We start from the raw sequence: 18,756 nt of genomic DNA, 5'->3' as shown, positions 1-18,756 counted from the left end.
TTAAAACAATTACACACATACCCACCAGCCTGCATACCTGCACACTCACATGCACACACAAAAGAAAAGAAAAAATAAAGGAAAACCAAATGACTTCCAGAATTAGAATTATGACATCATGGCAATGGTTAAACCAATTAACAAAATTGAATGAAAAAAGAGAGAGGCACAGAGTGTTTGCTGTTGGAAAAAGACTCTGTTCCCATGGTAATTAAATGCAACAAAATATTAATGGTAAAATTGTATCACAATTAAGGAAATAATAAATTCAGAAAAGGAAAACAGAAGAAGAGAAAAGGAAAAGGGAAAATAAAGTAAAGCTATGTCACAAGCCACAAGGTTTTATTATTAAATCAAATTAAAAGAAAAAAGAAAAAAAAAAAAAAAGAAAACTAATTAAGTGGAAATGAAGTTATTATGACAGGGATAAATTCCTATCAAATAATTTTTTTTTCACTCTCCTTTAGATATTGAGATCCAGAAAAGGTGGAGCACCTCTAGCAGTCCCACTGAGCATCCCCATTTCTCCATTACCGTCTCCCATCTGCCCATCCCAGTAAAACAGAATGAAATTTCCCTAGCATTTTCTCCCCTTCTCCATTACCTGCCGCAGGTTGCGTGTCACCTTAACGTCATGCCATGCGTTGTCATTGAACTTGCCATTGACTGGCTCCACGATGGCCTCGAAGGCCCCAGATCCCAGGTTAATGACCAACGAGACGGCGCCATCCTTCAGGGCCAGGTTGACATAATCGGCCGACTTGCCGGTGTGCAGAATGAGCCCGTTGCGCTGCCAGGTCTTGAAGGAGAGAGTGATCTCATCGCTGCTGCTCTGGATGGGGTTTTGTGACAAGTCGTAGCAAAGGTATTCGGAACCACGGAAAGTGGCCATGTTCTCATCTCGTGCTGGAAAAAAAAAAAAAAAAAAAAAAAAAAAAAAAAAAAAAGGAAACAAAAGAACTATTCAGCAGTCAGCCAAGAAGAGATTTAGGGTTGTGGTGAAATTTCTAAGCAATCCCACAGCGTTGTTAATGTTCTATACGAATATATATCATGGCATGCTAATGACTGCTTTCACGCAGTTCTTCTTCTAACATGGCTATCAAGAGAATTAACGTCAGGGTCCTTGGTACCAAAGAAATTCAGTGATGTATTTTCAGTTTCACTGCAGCACTGTCACCATAGGGACCGTTCAGAAGTATGCAGTGGAGCCTAGGAGAAGTACATTTAAAGACAATGCTAAAAGCCACTTCGCATCCTTTTTGGGAGAAATATGGCAAACCTTGCCACATGACCATCACTTACACGTTGTTCCAAAAGAAACCTACGCCTGCCAAAAATTACTATTTAGATTCTTTGCTAATGTGGTCTGAACTTATCTTTAACTGTTTACAATTTAACCATCAGACAATTTAAGAGAAGCATCAGCATATTACCCTGACACAGCTGCCCTTTTTTTTCAAGTGATTGAGAGACCAAGCAGACAAGAGAGACAAAGTGTCCTATAGTTTCCGTCTCTGAGATTGTGAGGGAAGTCCACATAAAATACTTTGTCCACAGCCATAAGTAATGATGTTGCTGTTAAACACACCTCAGAACTTTGCCCTTTTGATCACCTTATCCAGAAAATCTGTATTAGACAGATTTCTCATATAGATAAAATAAACATAGGAGGATTATTCACAGCATGCAACATGAAACATTTCCTCATTAGGAAAGAAAGTCTCTTATGTACAGTAAGGAAAACAACTGAGCTAATTCCTTAGCAACTGGAGGCAGCATTTGAATACCATAAAATTCCTTTGTATGAGGTGGAAGCCTGCTTCCCAGTAACTGGCCTTCCACAGTCACACAGAACCAGCTCTGCTGCCATACAGGACTCAAATCAGCTGTGCACCCCAGTTTTGCCCAGTGAAAGAAATCCATGATAGTGGTGGTAAAGCTTGCAGGAGAGCAGTCTCTAGCCCATTCCTAACAGTGCCATCTGAGAGAAAATAGTACTTAGAATGGAGTCTACCCACTACCGCGTCTTTCTGACTCCCAGCTGCAAAGGTAAGTCTGAGTACAAATAACTAGATGGTACAAGTAGTACCCAGGGGTAATTCCCATCAGATAGCCAGCATCTGACAGCAGGAGTCAAAGACAATCATTGGCTGAGACTTTTCTCCACAGCCATAGATGTGCAAAGCACTGAACACGCATTTGATGCCTTTGGGAAGTGGGCATGGGGAGTGGATTGTTCGCTCAGAACAAGGCATTAATAAGGGCTCATTTACACTTCCTCAGCTACTTAGACAAAATCTCACTGGTCTACTCAGTACAACAGCAAAGTCAAAGAGTAGGTTAGAAATCTAAATAGAAATTTAAGGCAACAACTGCAGACTCATCAAAACAAAGCAGAGAAAATTCAGAGGGAGATTGTTCTTGTATCACTTGTACCTACATCTATGTGCAACACCATCTGCTACTGACACTTGTCACAGGTGGAATTCTGAACCTGACCCATCTTTACATTCTTCCTGTTCTTGGGAGAATGTCACCTCCTTCTATTTCATATGTTATGTGTTTTTTTCTCCCTCCTGTGGCTGCTCTGGGTAGACTTTCAAATTAGAAGATCATTGTACACTGAAATCTCTCTGGGGTTCCACTAACCAATCCAAATTCATTCCTGTCTACCCCACACCTCATAAGCACGACTTCCAAGGTCAAAATCTCTAAAACTGTATTCTCTCACAACTAATCCCTAGGCAGCTTATCAGTCTTATGGATGACTGATTTACCAGTTTCATGAAAAATAAAATTCATCAATTAGGCTCCAATTGCTGAAGAGCTTAACTGTGCTCCTCTAAGTTAAACTCAGCAGCCTGCATCAGGCCACATGAAAGGCTTTTTACTAAGCACAGTCTTTCCATTTGTCCTGCCAGTTAGGACACTCTGACTTACATGAGGGCTAAGATCATAAAGCACTTTAAGAATTATCAGAGAGCCTGGAGGGGAAAAAGGAATATATGTTCTCTCGAAAATATATGAGGAGAAAAAGCTCTAAGTAGGCTGCAGGTCTCGCTTCCATATACTTTCAGGAACAGTCTGATGATGTCTGGAAAGATCAGAGTGGTGAAGTTCTCATTGATTGTTAGCTTTTGACCATTGAACTGCACATTTCTGAAGGGTCCATAAACTCTGTTATGATATTGATATCTTCCACATTCTCTACACAGTGGTAGTGTACCACAGAACCTCTGCATAGCAGCAGAGCTGACCCAGAATCACTGAACTTAAGGCCTGATTCAACGTGAAGAGGAATCCCTGTTTTATGTTACATGGAGCAATAGATCTAACCCTAGTTTTGCTGGCATGTGAAAACCTGTATACAGTAAGTGACGTTAACCTGAACAGATGATCTAACTGTTACGTGTGACAATTCAACTGCATATAGTAACATTTACTTAAAACAGCATTTACAATATGTTTGCAAACTCTTGTTTTATAGCCAAATTGTAAAATGTGGTTTTTCACTCAATAATAGACAGATTTGCAGAGATCTAAGACCTGTAAAAACTCCACATTCAAACTTAAACACTCTTTTCAAAGCCTTACATAAACCACCAGAGTAAAAGCAAAACCCAAGATCTTCAAACTGACCAAAACAGACCTTCTCCTTGTGTGAATGAAGTTACCCACCACTTTAATAAGTGGGAAAAGGTTATCCTTTTCTGACTTACCACCAACAGTTCAAGTACTTTAAACATTAAGCATCTACCATCACCACCCCACTGCAAAGCTGATTTTTCAAGTCTCAGATCCCCAAATCAGCTATCAGCATGTGCCATAGGCTGATAGCAAGAACAGAAGCAAAGGCATGGCCAACAACTACCCAAACCAAGCTCCTGACTCTTCTCATCCCTGCAGAAACCTCAAAGCTTGCTGAGCCTCTGGTTCCCAGGAGAGGTAAAGACTGGGGATCTTTCCACACAGTGTATGTTTGGCTATACTGCCTTTTAGAAGAGCCAGATAGTAATTTTAGCTTCAGTTTTTATGTGCAAAGCTCTTGCTATATGTTCACGTCAAAGCTCTTCCTACAGTGAGGGGCTCAAAGATTCAGAATTCAAAGCATCACTGTGAAGCACAAAAACCTTGGCATTTTGATTTATAGATAATGAAAAATGTACACAGACATTTTAATAAATTTACTCTCAACCACAAAAAAAAAAAAAAAAAAATAGAGGAAGCATCTGGGTTCAGGACCCCCTAGATCCCCATTCTGGGCTCATTCCAGAGGTTCCTGTATCAACCTCCTTTTTTTCTCCAGTCGTTCCATGAAGTCACCCAAGCAAAGAGAATGGTGTAGAGAATCCTCCAAAGTTTTGGATCATGCCTGGAAATAAATATTTCATAATTGTGAAGCTGAAACCAGCAAATCCTAGAAGTACTGATTCTGCCCAGGGACATGAAGCTTAATATTCAACAAAAGCATCTCTTGTAACAAGATTTCTGGACTATGACACAATTAGGAAATATTTAGATTAATATGAAATGTGCAGTGCCTTTTCTGAACTCTCCTGGAGAAAACTTCAAGTATTTCTCTCTCTCTCAAAAAAAGTCAGTTTCTCACCCTCTCACCTTCTGTAAATCCACTGGATTACAGGTGAACTCTGAGGCAGTCCCTGTCTCACTGGGCTTTGGTTTACGGCCAGGATTAAAGTATGTTTTCTGCCAGTGAGAAAAGCAAACTCTCTGCACTGCTTCAGAATAACAACTACTCCAGTGTTGGGTGGGATTTACCTTATCTGAGGGGTTTGCTGTGCCTTGCACAGAAGAGCTGATGTCTGACAATCTAGGAAAGGTTTAACACTGTCAAGCATCAGGCTACTCCACTAAAGCAGTGCACTGATGATGGAGGCAGCAGAACAGCCAGGTACTCCCCTTGAACTTCTGTCAAACACAGGTCAACAAGGAAAACGGTATTTTCAGGAACCTTTTCTCCCTACCACTTAACAGTTACCTATAACTTCTGGAAATCCTGAGGGTACAGAGCTTTTCTTACACAACAAAAAGTTCCTTCCAAAGTTGGACACCGACTGTCATTAAAATAGAGGACTACAATCCACTGCTAAATTAACAGGTATTCCTGCTTTCTCACTGTATGTCAGGGTACAAACATAACTAGATGTCTTTGGGACATCGCACTATCTTTGCTTCCTTTCTGTACTAATTCTTTACACCATAGACAAAAGACCTACAGTTTTGGAATTCTAACTGAACTTTAGGAAATCTTTTGACCTGAGTCAAGGAAGTCTGGAAAGAATAATTTCTACATATGAAGCAAGTGAACTAAGGAGGAAATAGGCTCGGAAGCTGTTCTAGACGATGAGCAATGAGAGAGTGTTGCAAGATGAACCTCTCTTAGGGCACGGCGCTCTGAAGTCCAACAGGCGTTCCAGCAGAAGTGCACAAACAGTGCCCTGAGGATTGGTCAGCCTGGCTCGGTGCTACCACTCTGGATTTGACTAACCTCTCTGCTGGCTTGCTCAGGAGTGAGCTGAGCTTGTGTTTGGAGGCTCACCTTTTATTGGCCCCCCAGTCCTGCTCATGCGCATTTGGGGCCCACCCTAATCAGGCACAGGTGGCCTTAACACAAGCTCATGCCCACTACCTGGTAATTAGTGGCACCTGGTTGCCTCATTGCCTCATTTCACTACAAGAGACCAAGGCATCACCTTCTAAAGGATGGAGCAAAGCACCCCATGAAATCTACTAGGAGGTAATTCTGTTCTGGACAGAATGGTTGTCCTGGGAGCCACCTAAAATAGGTATTATCCTCAACACCATTACAGAACAATGAACAATTTATTTTCCAAGTCACTTTCACATGTATCTGATGTTCCCTTGGAGGATAGGGGAGGAGAAACTGTACATCAAATGTCACAGAAAGTCAGTCAGCCAACACCTATGAAAGACAAAAAAGGTGAACTATTTCTATCACCTTCCAAAAGAGTTGTCCAGTGACTGAATGCTGAAACCCTGATGAAAGCCTTCAGAAGCAGTCAAAGCTGCTCAGCCAGATTCATGCTATTAAAAAAAGCTGGATAGTTTAGTAACAACCAGGTTATTATTTTAAAGACATGGTGGCAGACTCCAGTAACAGCTAAACAGTTTAGCTAAACAGCTAAACAGCAGTAGATTACTGCATCTCCCATTAAGTTGTCCAAATCCTTTTGTGGCATTCCTACTTCCTAGCCTTTGGGCAGGAAAAATAATACATCCAAATAATTCTGGTTTTCCTAGTCTAATTGTTCTTCACACCACCTGATTGAATTAGTGACACCACTAATCAAATCCTCTCATAAAGTTCCACACACTCTCTCACATACACACTTTTGTGCTTTCAACAGTAAAAAGCAAATATTGTTTTGAAAAGTCTAACAGAGCTTAATTATTAAGATACACAAAAAATGTGTATGTATGTAGTATGAGAAATGTAGTATGAGAAATATTCTGCTATGCATGAAGTATCTTCTGAGAATTACCAACAGTGATACTGATATGTGGAAGCTTTGAGTCATATCATATACTGCATTTATACACCACAAACCATAATATAGAACATCTAAGTCATCTTAATGTCATAATGAGATGACTGATTACATTGATAAAAACTATGTGAATAAATTTACAGAAGAAAAAGATTTTTCACTGTTGGAAAAAAAATTGTAAAAACCATAGAAGGAAGTTATAACACAGAAGATTAAGAGCTGAGCTTAACTCCCACAGTAAAAAGAGTAGTTTCCCAAATGCTTTAAAGCATACTGGGTAATGTTAGATTTTCCAGAAATAGTCTCATTTATTGTTTCCTCAGGCCCTTCATTCTCACTTATTGTATCTACATAATTTGTAACTTGGAAGCAGAGAAGAATGACAGTAATAACATCAGAAACTATGTTGGTAAGAATCAGTGGAGGACAACATTTCCCATCATGTTTAAGAGATGCAAAGAGCACCAGTAAGAGCAAAGGATGCATTGTGCTACACAAGAGAACACCAAGTGCTTGGCGTGAATCATGCTCTCTCCTCCATTTGCTGTTTACACATCACCATTTGCTTCCAAAGGAAAATGCTTGTTAAAAGGTTCTCAAATCTAAGCCAAGAAAAGATCAAGGAGATTACATAACACAATAAATGTTTGGGTTTTTTTGTCAAACCTACTAATCTACTACTTTCCTGACCTCCAAACCTCTTTCTTAATGAAAACAGGATGAACAACTGTTTTTTCTAAAGATACTACAGAAGAGCTCCAGAGCACCAGGTTCCCCTGCTGCTGCCTGCATCCCATCTGTTGGGCTGGGCTCCAACACAGAGAAGGCTCTGACCCCCTGGAGTGCAAACCATGCCTAACAGGTCCTACAAAGGGACTTCCCTCTACTGATAAACTTGAGATGTTGCACAGCACAGACTGAGAGCAAAGAGAGAGAAAGAGTCATGACAGTGCCTGAATTTTTAACCCAAAGAAAGGGGGAATATCCCCTAGGCTCCTGATCCTCAAACAGTTGACATGTACCATCTAATGGAAAACATAAAAATAGTTTCCATGTGTCAGTTTCACAGATTAGTGATAGAGCTAATGGTCTGTTAGTATAATTTCTGGAGAATGCACCAATTGAATATAGAGGTGAAGTTCATACCATCCACAAAAAAATGAAAATCCACACAAATGAAAGGCTATTTTTCTCCTCAACCATGGAAGATTCTTCCTCACTCAATAGTATATGGCTGTCCTTTCAGTGAAATATCTCCAGAGAGGGAAAAAAAAATAAATCGGTGCATCACCAAAAATCTCCTAGTTAGTCCACATAATCAGTATAGAGATTATTTAACCTAGATTCATCAAAGTGAAGATCCATAGATTCCCTGCTGACTCCCCAAACCACTTTTTCTGTCTTTTCCTTAAGGAAGCAGAAAACAGAGGATCTGAAGAATCTTTAACTATGTGAATGAACCATTTATTACAGAAATCACCCATCAGCATCATTTGCCCCAATACCACACAAAAATAGCAGAAAAATGCCTCAGTAAATTATTTTAGCTAAAATGCTTTGATGACAAAAGTACCAGCACTACAATAATGAAAATAAATAAATAAATTACATATGTTTACAAAAGTTTATAGTGTATGGTTGGTGACATTTTTTTAAATTGCTCGTGAAAATTGATCTAAATGACAAACTACAGGTGTAGAAGTCACCACCTAAGCATTTTATCCTTGACTTTGCCACTGATTTACTGCTCAACCTGAGGCACTTAATTAACCTTAGCTCCCTCCATCTGTACTACAAAGATAACAAAAATACAGGTTAAGTCCTTGAGACCTATGGGAAAAGAACACTCTAAGTTTTATTAAACTTTTCAGCCGAAGCAGAAATGTTTCACACTTGTGAGGAGAAGCCAACCCAGTGTATGTGCAGTGTACACAGTGGTATCCTTCTCTCCACCTATTTTCCATTGTTTACTAAGTGCAAACAACTGCACCAGTATCAGTGTCTGATGTTGCATTCTCTGCCATTTGCAAAGAAAAAATGAACTCCAAATATCAGCCTGACTGTGGCAGTATGTACTCAGAGCTCTACTTGTTATTTATGTTCTGATCAACTGGCCAAAGACACAAATAAAAATCCTGTGACAATGTCTTGCTTAACCCAAAATGAAATTTAACATTTTTAAGCTTTCTTAAAAACATATTCCTTAAAAAGCTAGAGCTCCATTTTAAAATAAAAGCATGAAAGATGTTTATTTCTAAATGAATGACACTCAATAAACATGCTTTTAAAATAATTTGCCTGAAAAAATGTATATATTCATATAAATTCGCAATTTTTTTTGGTTGAACAAACTTCACTTTTAAATTTTCATTCCTCTGAACAGTTTTGTTACTCTCACTCCCAGCTAAAGAAATGCTGGACAGTGTGACATTGCTACAGACTTAGTCAAGAGATCAGGTACCATGATGATGTGCTGGGCATAAAAACTCCTATAGTCTCCTCACTGCTGAGTATAGATGAGGACAATACACACTGCTGCTTCATTTACTTATATATTTTATTTTCCTCTGCACTTCTTCCAGTTTACATCTTTTTCTGGTGCATTATTCTAAAACATTATGCCAGTCTCTTTACATACCACCCAACAGAGGTGTTTCCTTACAGACTGAATGTTCGGCAAAGTGCAAACTAACTACAGAGTTAGTAACTCTGTAACTACATCACAGCACATGAACATAAAACTCAAGACTTAACCTATTCACCAGCCCTGTTCTCATAGAGGTGTCCCTAATGCTCATTTGTTACCTGGCCCCTTCTGTGTAGAATACTCATGACAGTACAACAGGGTAAGAGCTTGCAATTATACGGCTAAGATCTTAATTCACCAGTTTTTTTATCTTACCTACACTGTTTAACAGAAGTGCCATTGTTTTATACAGCCCATGCTTTTTTTACAGACTGAAGCAACTTGCATCCCATCAGGAGAGATTTATTATGCTTCAGCAGTGAGATTTATTATGCGTCAGCAGCAATCTATATCCCACTTGCTACCCCCAGTTTCACACTACCCTTACTTTTCTATCATAATAAAAGCAGAAGTCAAACACCAAATACTAATCCCAGTGCTAACTATTTATACCTGTTTATTACTGGTGTAGATTTAAGAGCACAAATATTCAGCTAATGAAAGAGAATGCACCTGGGGGATTTTTGTGCCTCACCATGATGAAGACAAGGTCTTCTGTAAACTTTCTGACCTTATAAAAAGCTATAGCATTAGGGAGAAGAACATTAGGTACCTAATGCAGTCTTCCCTATATGTGCAGTAAGATTGGTCCTGCCTGGGAACTAAACAGGAGGGCTGTTGGTGATAGTCTTCCAAGACTGACTGCAGGAACAAACTAAAAAGATTTACACCAAAATTGAGAATAAGTAAGTTGGAAAGTGAATTCAGAATAAAAGCACATCTAAAGAGCCCAGCAGGAGGAGAAACTCCTGCTTCAGTCAAAGAGCACTATTTTAGAAAAGTACTGGTAGCTTTCAAAGAAAGTGGCCAGAAAAGCAGGACAGAGAGGCAGCACCGAAAGTGTGTGTGTACTTGTGTTAGCAGCGGGCTCCCAGCAGGCGTCACACTTGCTGTGGAGCAGGGAGCCCTTCGGGCACCCTTCCAGCATGAAGTGCGAAGAGAAAAATAGTTAACGCTAATCACTGTAATAACACAATAATGAGCCACAAAATTATCCTTTTCAATACCAGCAAGCAGTATTGAACGTCATGCCCATGGGAAAGGACAGATGCAAAGGAAGGTGAAAAGCAAAAGTGAGGTGGGAGGGAGATGCAAAGCAGGGCAGAGCCGTGCATGAGGCTGGTATCACAGAGCCTGCGGTAATGTCAGCTCCTCACAGCTTTAGTATTTTTAGAGAGTGTGTACGTGTGGAACCCCAATACTACCACGGTATCAAAATATACTGCCAAACACTGCTGATGCCCTTCATTTATGCTCATCGTGAGACATCATTAAGGCCATTTATGGAAGTAGTAATATCCAAACCCAATTTGAGGCACAATGATTCTTCTCAAAACAAAACCACAGGCAAGGGACTGTTACAAGCTGGCAAAGCGGCTTTGGCCTGCAGTTATTTAGGGGCAAAAATGTGTGCATTTGTATGCAATGAGAAACTGGTTAGGCTTCTGCTATGTCCATACAGCAGCGAGTTTGTGTGTGTTTACCAAGACAGTGGATGTGCACATGCAAGTAGAGGCAGTGCCCCTGCACATCTCACCTCTGTGGAAAGGCTGGTAAAGTGCATCTAAACAAACACCATGTGTACATATAAAAACAAGCTGTGCCCTTTTGCTACAGTGTGAAAGTAAGGAGGCAGGTGTGAAGAGAGTGAGAAACACGCAAAACCAGCTTGGAGTAGCTGTGTGTGCATATATGTAGAATGCAGTAGAATTAACATCCTTGTAGACCTTACAGAGCGTCTATGAGGGCAGGAATGAAATACATACACCCCATAAAACCTCAGGGCACCGAGGCATGAGGACCTACACATGTGTAGGAATACATCTTGAGCAGGTGTAAATACAAGAATAAAAGCACACAGTCTCAGAGTGGAATGATGGATGTCCAGAGTGCATGAGGATGCGAGGGCAGGGGAAGCGCACTGCGCTCGGGCATTGCTCGCAGGGGAAAGAGGGAGGGCACGCCACTGTTTCTGGCGCATGCTCCAACTTCATACTGGGCTTTTTTCCTTCCTGTTTTAGTTTTTTTTTCTGCGGCAGAGCAGACTCCATGTCTACAGGGAAGGTGCTTAATGAGTCAAATCCAATCTCTCAAATGCCTTATCAGTTGAGGACAGGCCTGTTTCTGACAGCTGACCTTTCCCACTGCATACCGCTGAAAAACCCATACACCACAAACAATTAACACAATGCTGAAAACATAAAGCTGAGGGAAGGGAAGACTAGACTGTTACAGGCAGCACTACAGACTGAAGGGAGAGAGTGATCCACATAAAAATGACAGAGAGCAGATATACAAGGGTTTGATTCCATCTTATGTTGTAATGCACGCACTTCATTACCTTCTTTACAACTTGACTGTACCAAAGTATGTGCAAAAAGAAGGCCCATGTGGAACAGGAAAGGAAAGCAGAGAGGACAGGGAACACTCTTGTTAAGTATGTAATGACATTAAGCCCATACATAAATAAATACGTGTCTATATAAACCTATGCAAAGCTGACAGAAGGAGAAAAGTTTCTCTCTAGAAAAGAACAGCAGAGGATGTGAACACAAGTATCACCCTGCCATCCCATACCTCTGCTGTTGTAGGTTCAGCTCCATACAGTACATGGATAAATACAGTCACTAAAAGAATACACCTGAGTTAGGAACCTTAAAAATAAGAAAATTTATCAACCAGTCTCTTCCAATAATGACAAGGAGTGTCATTCAATAAAGAGTGCAACTCTTCAAGTTCCAGTAAGCAGGATACTGTTTCTCTTGCAAGGCACAAGCACCTAAACATTTATGCACGGTCTAGTCCATTGTCCAAAGGGATTGCCGCCCAGAAAAAGCTCAAAAAAAAACCCCAAAACTGCATATTCTCAGCTCTGCTGCCAGCTCAGTGTGAGACTTGGGAAAATATATACATGCAATCTTTTTCTGAAGTCTCTCTTCACTAACATGATCTTCCCAAATAACTGCATGCCACCAACATGCTTGAAGATAAAGACCAACTTATCTCAAATTTCAAGACCAAATCCTAGGCATAAAAAATTGTTTGCAAAAGTAGACATTAATCTTTTCCACAGCAGTCTCCCTCTAGGTGCAAGAGACAGAACAGTTTACTACTATCAGATGTTTTAGGTTTTTTGCTATCGTTGCAGTGCCATAGCAGAGACTCTGAAAGGGACATGCTCTTCCATTTTAGTAACTCCCAAATGTACATAATGGGAGCTTGAGGACACTGAAGAAAGTTCACATAGTAAATGTTTGCCAGAAGCTCCACAGAAGTCCTCTGGACACAGCACCTAAATCATCTAGGCCCTTATGAAAAATCAAGTCTGCTTTTGATGATTTTATGTGGTTTCACAAGTAATTCGGCCAAGACTGAGAAACAGGGTCGGGTTAGGTCAGAGAGTGGGAACAGGAAGGATTAGTCACTACCATTTTCCCACTGGCAGGAAGGTGGCAGCAGGAAATTCTCCTAGACTGCTTAGGTGAAAGCATTCCAGTTAATCCTTGGAGTATACAAGATCTCTTCCAACCTCTCCAAACTAAAAAGATTTTGAAAATAAATATTTTGTTACAGTGGAGGGTTTTTTGATTTTTTGCTGAAAAAGTTAACACAACTGTAATTGTTTCTTGGCTATTTCCATGTGGTCTTTTTTATATAAACATATTATATACATTTATTTGAATGCAACACAAATTCATATTTAGTATATAATGTCATTCTTTAAAATAGTTATTAGTTATTAGCTCACCTGTTTTCATTTTTTTTAATTATCTATGCTGTTTGGAATAAGAAATCACAGCTATTCTAACAATTCATTCAAAATTAGTAACTTCATAGCACCAATGAAATGACTTTCCTGTCCACATGTGACAGTACCAAGAATGAGCTCAGCTGTTTTCATTGGTTCAAATCCTTTTACAAATTATAAACACTGGATATCAACTAAACCCAATAAAAAACAACAGCCAATTGAGTATTTCTCTTCAGTACTACAAGCCAGACTCTGAACCCACTGTCCCTGATAAAATTAGGAGTAATTTTATGGTAATCAGTGCTGGTACACTGCTGGATGTACAACAACAGATAGCAGTGATCACGCTGGTATCTGTGTTCATGTTCTTCTTCCTAAGCCTATTGCTAGAAGGTCAGAACCAATGTAATTCTTAGTCTTACAAGCAAAGCCTAGCTGCTATAAAAATGACTTTTCAAATCTCCCTGCAGGAAATGTGACACAGCCCTTTTGTTACAACTACTGTTGAAAAATATGTGTTTCTCTTTCAGTTCAGAAAGGTGTTATGGTTATTTTCCCAGAGACGAGTTTACCCTGGAGGATCTTGATTTCTGTACTTCTGTGTTTGGGGGTTTGTTTTGATTTGTTTTAAATAGCAAAGACTCTTACTCTAATCTAAACACCAGAGGCATTTTATAGTTTATAAATATTTCTCAACCCCTGCTTTACCAAAGTGGTGTCCCTGTTCAAGCTGTTCCCTACACTTTAACAACTCTATTAACCCACTGCCAATTGCTGGTTTAGAAAGCTGGTTAGAGGTTTTGGGAAAAAGGGATTGCACCTTTGGTCAAGACTCAGGAAAAAACATTGAGCATCCTTGTACCTGTACAGGGTGAGGGGTCACTGAAGCCCCTGCTATATAGAAAGGATCTCTATTTTTAAAATCTATGATAATTCTGAAAATGGAAGTTGCCAAAGTAACCTCCTGAGCCTCCAGGTTGGCAGGTATCTGTATCTGTCAAATATGCTTAGTCCAAATAGTCCCTTATAGTCCCAATGAAAGTAAGTGGTTTTTTTTTTCCCTGTAACTGCCAGGTCTGCCACTATTTTATGGAGTCACAGAGAAGCTGAATTCCTTTTCCATGCAAAAAACTAGCAACTAAATTTTTATAGACCAGAGTCTACACATACCTTCATAATGCCATGATCTCTTATGGGGCTTCTGAAGGAGGACTGATGGCAAAATTTTGGGCTTGACATTGTAATTAAAAAAGCTATTCTGTTAATGCCTATGTCAGAACAAGGTATACCTTATTTTCTCAGAACTGTGTCAGTTCTGCAGAGCTAAGAAAAATAAGAAGGGGAAATTTTATGTAGTTATTTTAATTTATTTAATTGATTTACCTATCTATACATATATATGGAGTTCTAGCCTTACAATTGGGTAACTGGTCTAAAAAAAAGAGACAAAGAAGCACCATTAAATATTTTTCCCAATTTTACACAGCTTTTTCTTCCTTCCAGCTGTATTTCAATCCCATGAACAAAAGGAAAATGGGTAACTTAAATACTCTGGGAGAATAAGGGAGCAAGACTACTCACCTACCTAAATTGAGAGCTTTTGTACAGTTCCCTGACAACTTACAGCATTAAGCTCACCCATCTACTGCCCACAGAGGATCACAGCTGTTCCTGCTGCTGTCTATGCACATTTCTGAAGCTTCATGTTTCTATTTCTTTGTCCTGCAGATGACCAGCTAGATTTCAGAGTTCTCCAATCTGTTTGTCTTGACCATACTGTGACGCATCACTCATCAGACAGAGCTGATGCCCTCTTCACCAGCAGCATCTTCTTGAATGGCCTCTACAAGGAATGCTAGCTAAAAAAATAAAGGTCTCAAGTTGCAGAGATATCAGCAAACAAATCTTGGTGCCAACCTTAAGATTTCTTAACACCTGGTAGAAAAAGCCTGTTGGCACCTAAGATTGTTTCTCAGGGGAAGTGAATTAAGAACTCATTTTCAAGCTCTTACGGGAACTGCAGCAACTCTGTAAAGTACCTTTAGTCCTGTGTGATTCTAGTGTGGTTTGTAACTATGTGCTGAAATTGCTTCATTTAGCAGAACTGAGGCTGTCAGGCTGCAAAAGACAAAAATGATCCTTGACAGGAATTGTAATCATCAACCAACTACAGTTTCTTGTAGTCACGCAAGCACCAGTCAGAACAGCCTGTGATGAAGAACAGGGGCAGTGTGGCTGGGCCTGCTGTAGGTCATTTCTGTAGCACAGAGAAATTGCTACAAACCACACAAAGAGGGCTTTCTACAGCAAGCTGTATCTTGTGTGTATAGCTTTGTAACAACATTGCATAACCACTGAGGACTAAATGCAGCTGCGTATGTGAACTCTTCTGGCTGCAAAGGGAGTTTAAAGCAACAGAAAGAAATTGGAGCAACAGGAGACTTGGCTTTTGCACATCAAGCTGTGACCCTGCATGAGAGACTGGACATAGGTGTTTCTGTGCAACAGGAAAGTGTGTAGTATACATCTCATCAGCTGCTTCAGGATAGCTGCCCAGATGCGTTGTCTTACCATAGAGTAAATGAAAGGCAGCTCACACGTCAATGTGGATATGCTAGTTAGAATTTTCCCTTAGAATTCCTTTATGAATTTCTTTTAGAATTACAAGCAAACACATGTGGTTGTTTTGGAATAGGTAAAGTCATAGTATAGCTTGCCTCAAAATAATTAGTTATTATGGCACCAGCCTGAGTCAGCTGTCTTCTTTCCAGCATCGCCCTCCTGGTACAATTCTAATTTTTTTCAGCTATCATGTTCTGGCACTCTTCCCAACCAACCTGGGTAGTGGTAAAGTGGAACATGCCATCTTCCAGATTGAATTTCAAATGTCAGTGGCTTCAGCCCTCTTTCACTCCCTTGGTTGCATTTTCTGTGAATCACTAACTCATAAACAAAATCCATAACCTGTAATATCTCAGTTTATCAGTTATTTCCCTGCTGCTGCATCTGCTTGCCTGAGCTTTTAAGCTTATGTTGGGATCGATGTATGTGTCTGATAAAGGAATGCTTGTTTGCTAACTGCTTCATATTGATGTGCTTGCAGTGAACACTGGCACAAAGGGAGGGGCAGTAACTGATCAGGGACCAGTTCAAGCAGGTTATTTTTATAACACTTATATTAAGCATGTTGTTACAAACAAACTCCACATCTTTATTTCAATGGGCAGAACCACAAGAGGAATAGCTACTTTATTTACCATCTGGAACCACACAGCAACAATCAGTTTTAAAGATAGATGCCTGGGGAAAAAAATCATCCTGCATGATTTTAAATAAGTCAAAATACTCTTATAAAGTGGCCAATAGAAGTTCAGATTATAAAATCAACAGATGAGAAAAGAAAATATGTTCAGTATGTATTACAGCATCATCCTTATTGCAGATTTTGACAAAAAGTTTGCTAGATCTTACTAACAATCTGCTGGAGGTGTCTACCTTGGCCTTCTGCCCACTAGCATTGCTGTGGCCCACAGAGTGCAATCAGTTGCCCACTTTCGAACAACCACATGGCTTCATGGGAGCAAATCACTGAATAGGACAATTATAAATGATTCATATGTGACAAACCTGTATCACAAAACAATCAATGCAACACACTGTCTTAGCAGTAGTAAGCAACTGAATAAACTATGGATATTAAATTCCTCTCCAGAGCAACTTACAGATCTGATGTACACATAAGCTATCTTATGGTATTTCATTCAAAGATTATTCTCCTAACTTCAATTTTTTCTCCTGCCCCTAAGTGTTTTCTATTTAAGCTGTTAATTATAGCCAGGGAGTGTGAAAAACAAAAGGTGGAAAGGACAGAAAAGCAGAATAGTGATGGAAGACATTTTAAAAGGCAGAAATGAGACTGCTGTACCTTCCTAATGACAGAGCCAGAGGAAGGGCTCCCTGTAGAAGGCAGGGTGAATATGCAAGCACACACGCAGCAGGGTGCAAGCACACATGCAGCTGGAGCCTCCTGCCTCTGGTGGAGCACACAGTGCCTCCAAGACAGTTCTCATTAAATTGGCATTACTGACATGCTTGGTGTGGGCGCAGAATATGTTCAGCACCATAAACATGCAAGGATCCTAAGTCATTGCAAGTATGTGCAAATGTTGGATTTGCACCTGAACATGTGACATGTCTGTACATGCCCCCAGATAACACACAAGATGACACACTATGTGGTGGATGTCTGAGTGCTTTTTATATGCATGCACAAGCAGTGGTTGTGTAGTTCTATGGGCTGGGCAGGGTTCCTTTCTCTCTCTCTCTCTCTCTCTCTTTTCTTCATTGAATGGAAAAAGGCTGTCAGCAATTTCCTTTTGTCAACAGCTGGGAGATGCTTTTCTGCAGTTAGCTGCAATTTGTTTCAATTATGCGTATTAATCATAGCCTGCTCTTGATGGTATTCTTCATTTTAAAAAAATAACAATAATCAGGGTTTTTCTTTTTAACAAGCCATTTCCTCTCTCATGATGGCACTTAGTGGCTGCAGGTTTGCTGGGAGAAGGGAAAGAAAAAGAAAGTAAAAAAAAAAAAAAAAAAAAAAAAAAAGAAAGAAAGAATAGAAAACCTAGATGTTTCCATGTTTGCTTATTTCATTAATAAGCACCACAGCTCAAGAAGCTGGCAGGGCATGCAGTTGAAATGGGGGTCAGTGCTCTGGCATTTCAATTGTGAAGAGAGCTCTGAACAGGGTTTAAATCTAAACCCCTCCAAGCTTTAGAGGGGTGGATGGAATGACATCATTTAAGGATTTTTGGACTCCAGCTTGCTCCCTTTGAAACCTAAAGCAGAAAAGCCACTAAGCTTGGAAATCAGTTTCCCACTGTTTTAGTATCTTACAGCAGGGATCAATTTTAAAGACACTGGGAAAAAAGTAAAAGACAGGGAAACCCATAGATGCCCAAGAGCTACTGCTATTCTATTAAAGATTCCTTCTACACTCCTTTGTCATTAACCACAGCAAGGGCTGCCTAGTGAAAAGAATTTAGGAATCATATAGGTTTTTACTCAGAGGCTTAAAAATTTCTGTGAAACTGCTAAGATCCAAGCAATGGGCACTTACTCCACAGCTCTGGAATTTTAGATCAGAAATTATCCAAGTATGAAAAAGGTAGATGTTTTGCAAGACAGGACCAATTTATTTTATCAAAGGTTGAGTTAGAGGAACCCTATGCTAGAATAACAGAAGAATCTGTGAGATCTGTATTGCTTAAAAGAGTATTGCATTGGGTCCTTGCAAAAATCTGCTTAGCTATATTTTCTGACTCCATCACACTTAGGGAAAAGAAGAATGTTCCAACTGTAGGTCCATATGGTTCAATGTATATAAATATATCACTTTGAGAATTTAGGCCTTGGGATTTAATGGCACAGATCTATCAGTTCAGTGCACAGAAGAACATCCAACAACTCCTGTAACCATCATATCAACGATGACAAAACCACGAGTGAAGACACCATTACACTGGCAGATAACTTGACTTTGCTGGCATTATGACTTTTGATAAGGGACCAGACATGACAGGAGAAGAATTTGTAAAGGACATCTGTTTTCAAAAGAGGAATTTGAATTCCTAGGTCCATAAAACCCTCCCGCTTCAAGCAAGGCCTCAAACAAGTTCTGTATCACACAGATTTTCCAGGACACTAAAATCAAGCAGGGATGA

General features: G+C 39.8%; 1 protein-coding gene across 4 annotated transcripts in view; it reads right to left on the bottom strand.

Annotated features, from left to right (window-relative positions):
* NRXN3 (neurexin 3) overlaps window positions 1–18,756 on the bottom strand; it is an 897,015-nt gene that overhangs the window by 705,836 nt on the left and 172,423 nt on the right. For all 4 annotated transcript variants that reach the window (XM_030451649.1, XM_030451652.1, XM_030451650.1 and 1 more), the window contains one exon: window positions 605–906. In XM_030451649.1, coding sequence (XP_030307509.1) covers window positions 605–906 — 302 coding nt within the window. The remainder of the gene's footprint in view (window positions 1–604; window positions 907–18,756) is intronic.

The sequence above is a fragment of the Calypte anna genome, chromosome 5A (genome assembly GCF_003957555.1).
Source record: "Calypte anna isolate BGI_N300 chromosome 5A, bCalAnn1_v1.p, whole genome shotgun sequence".
Classification (NCBI taxonomy): Eukaryota; Metazoa; Chordata; class Aves; order Apodiformes; family Trochilidae; genus Calypte; species Calypte anna.
This window is presented reverse-complemented; position numbering and strand designations above follow the sequence as displayed.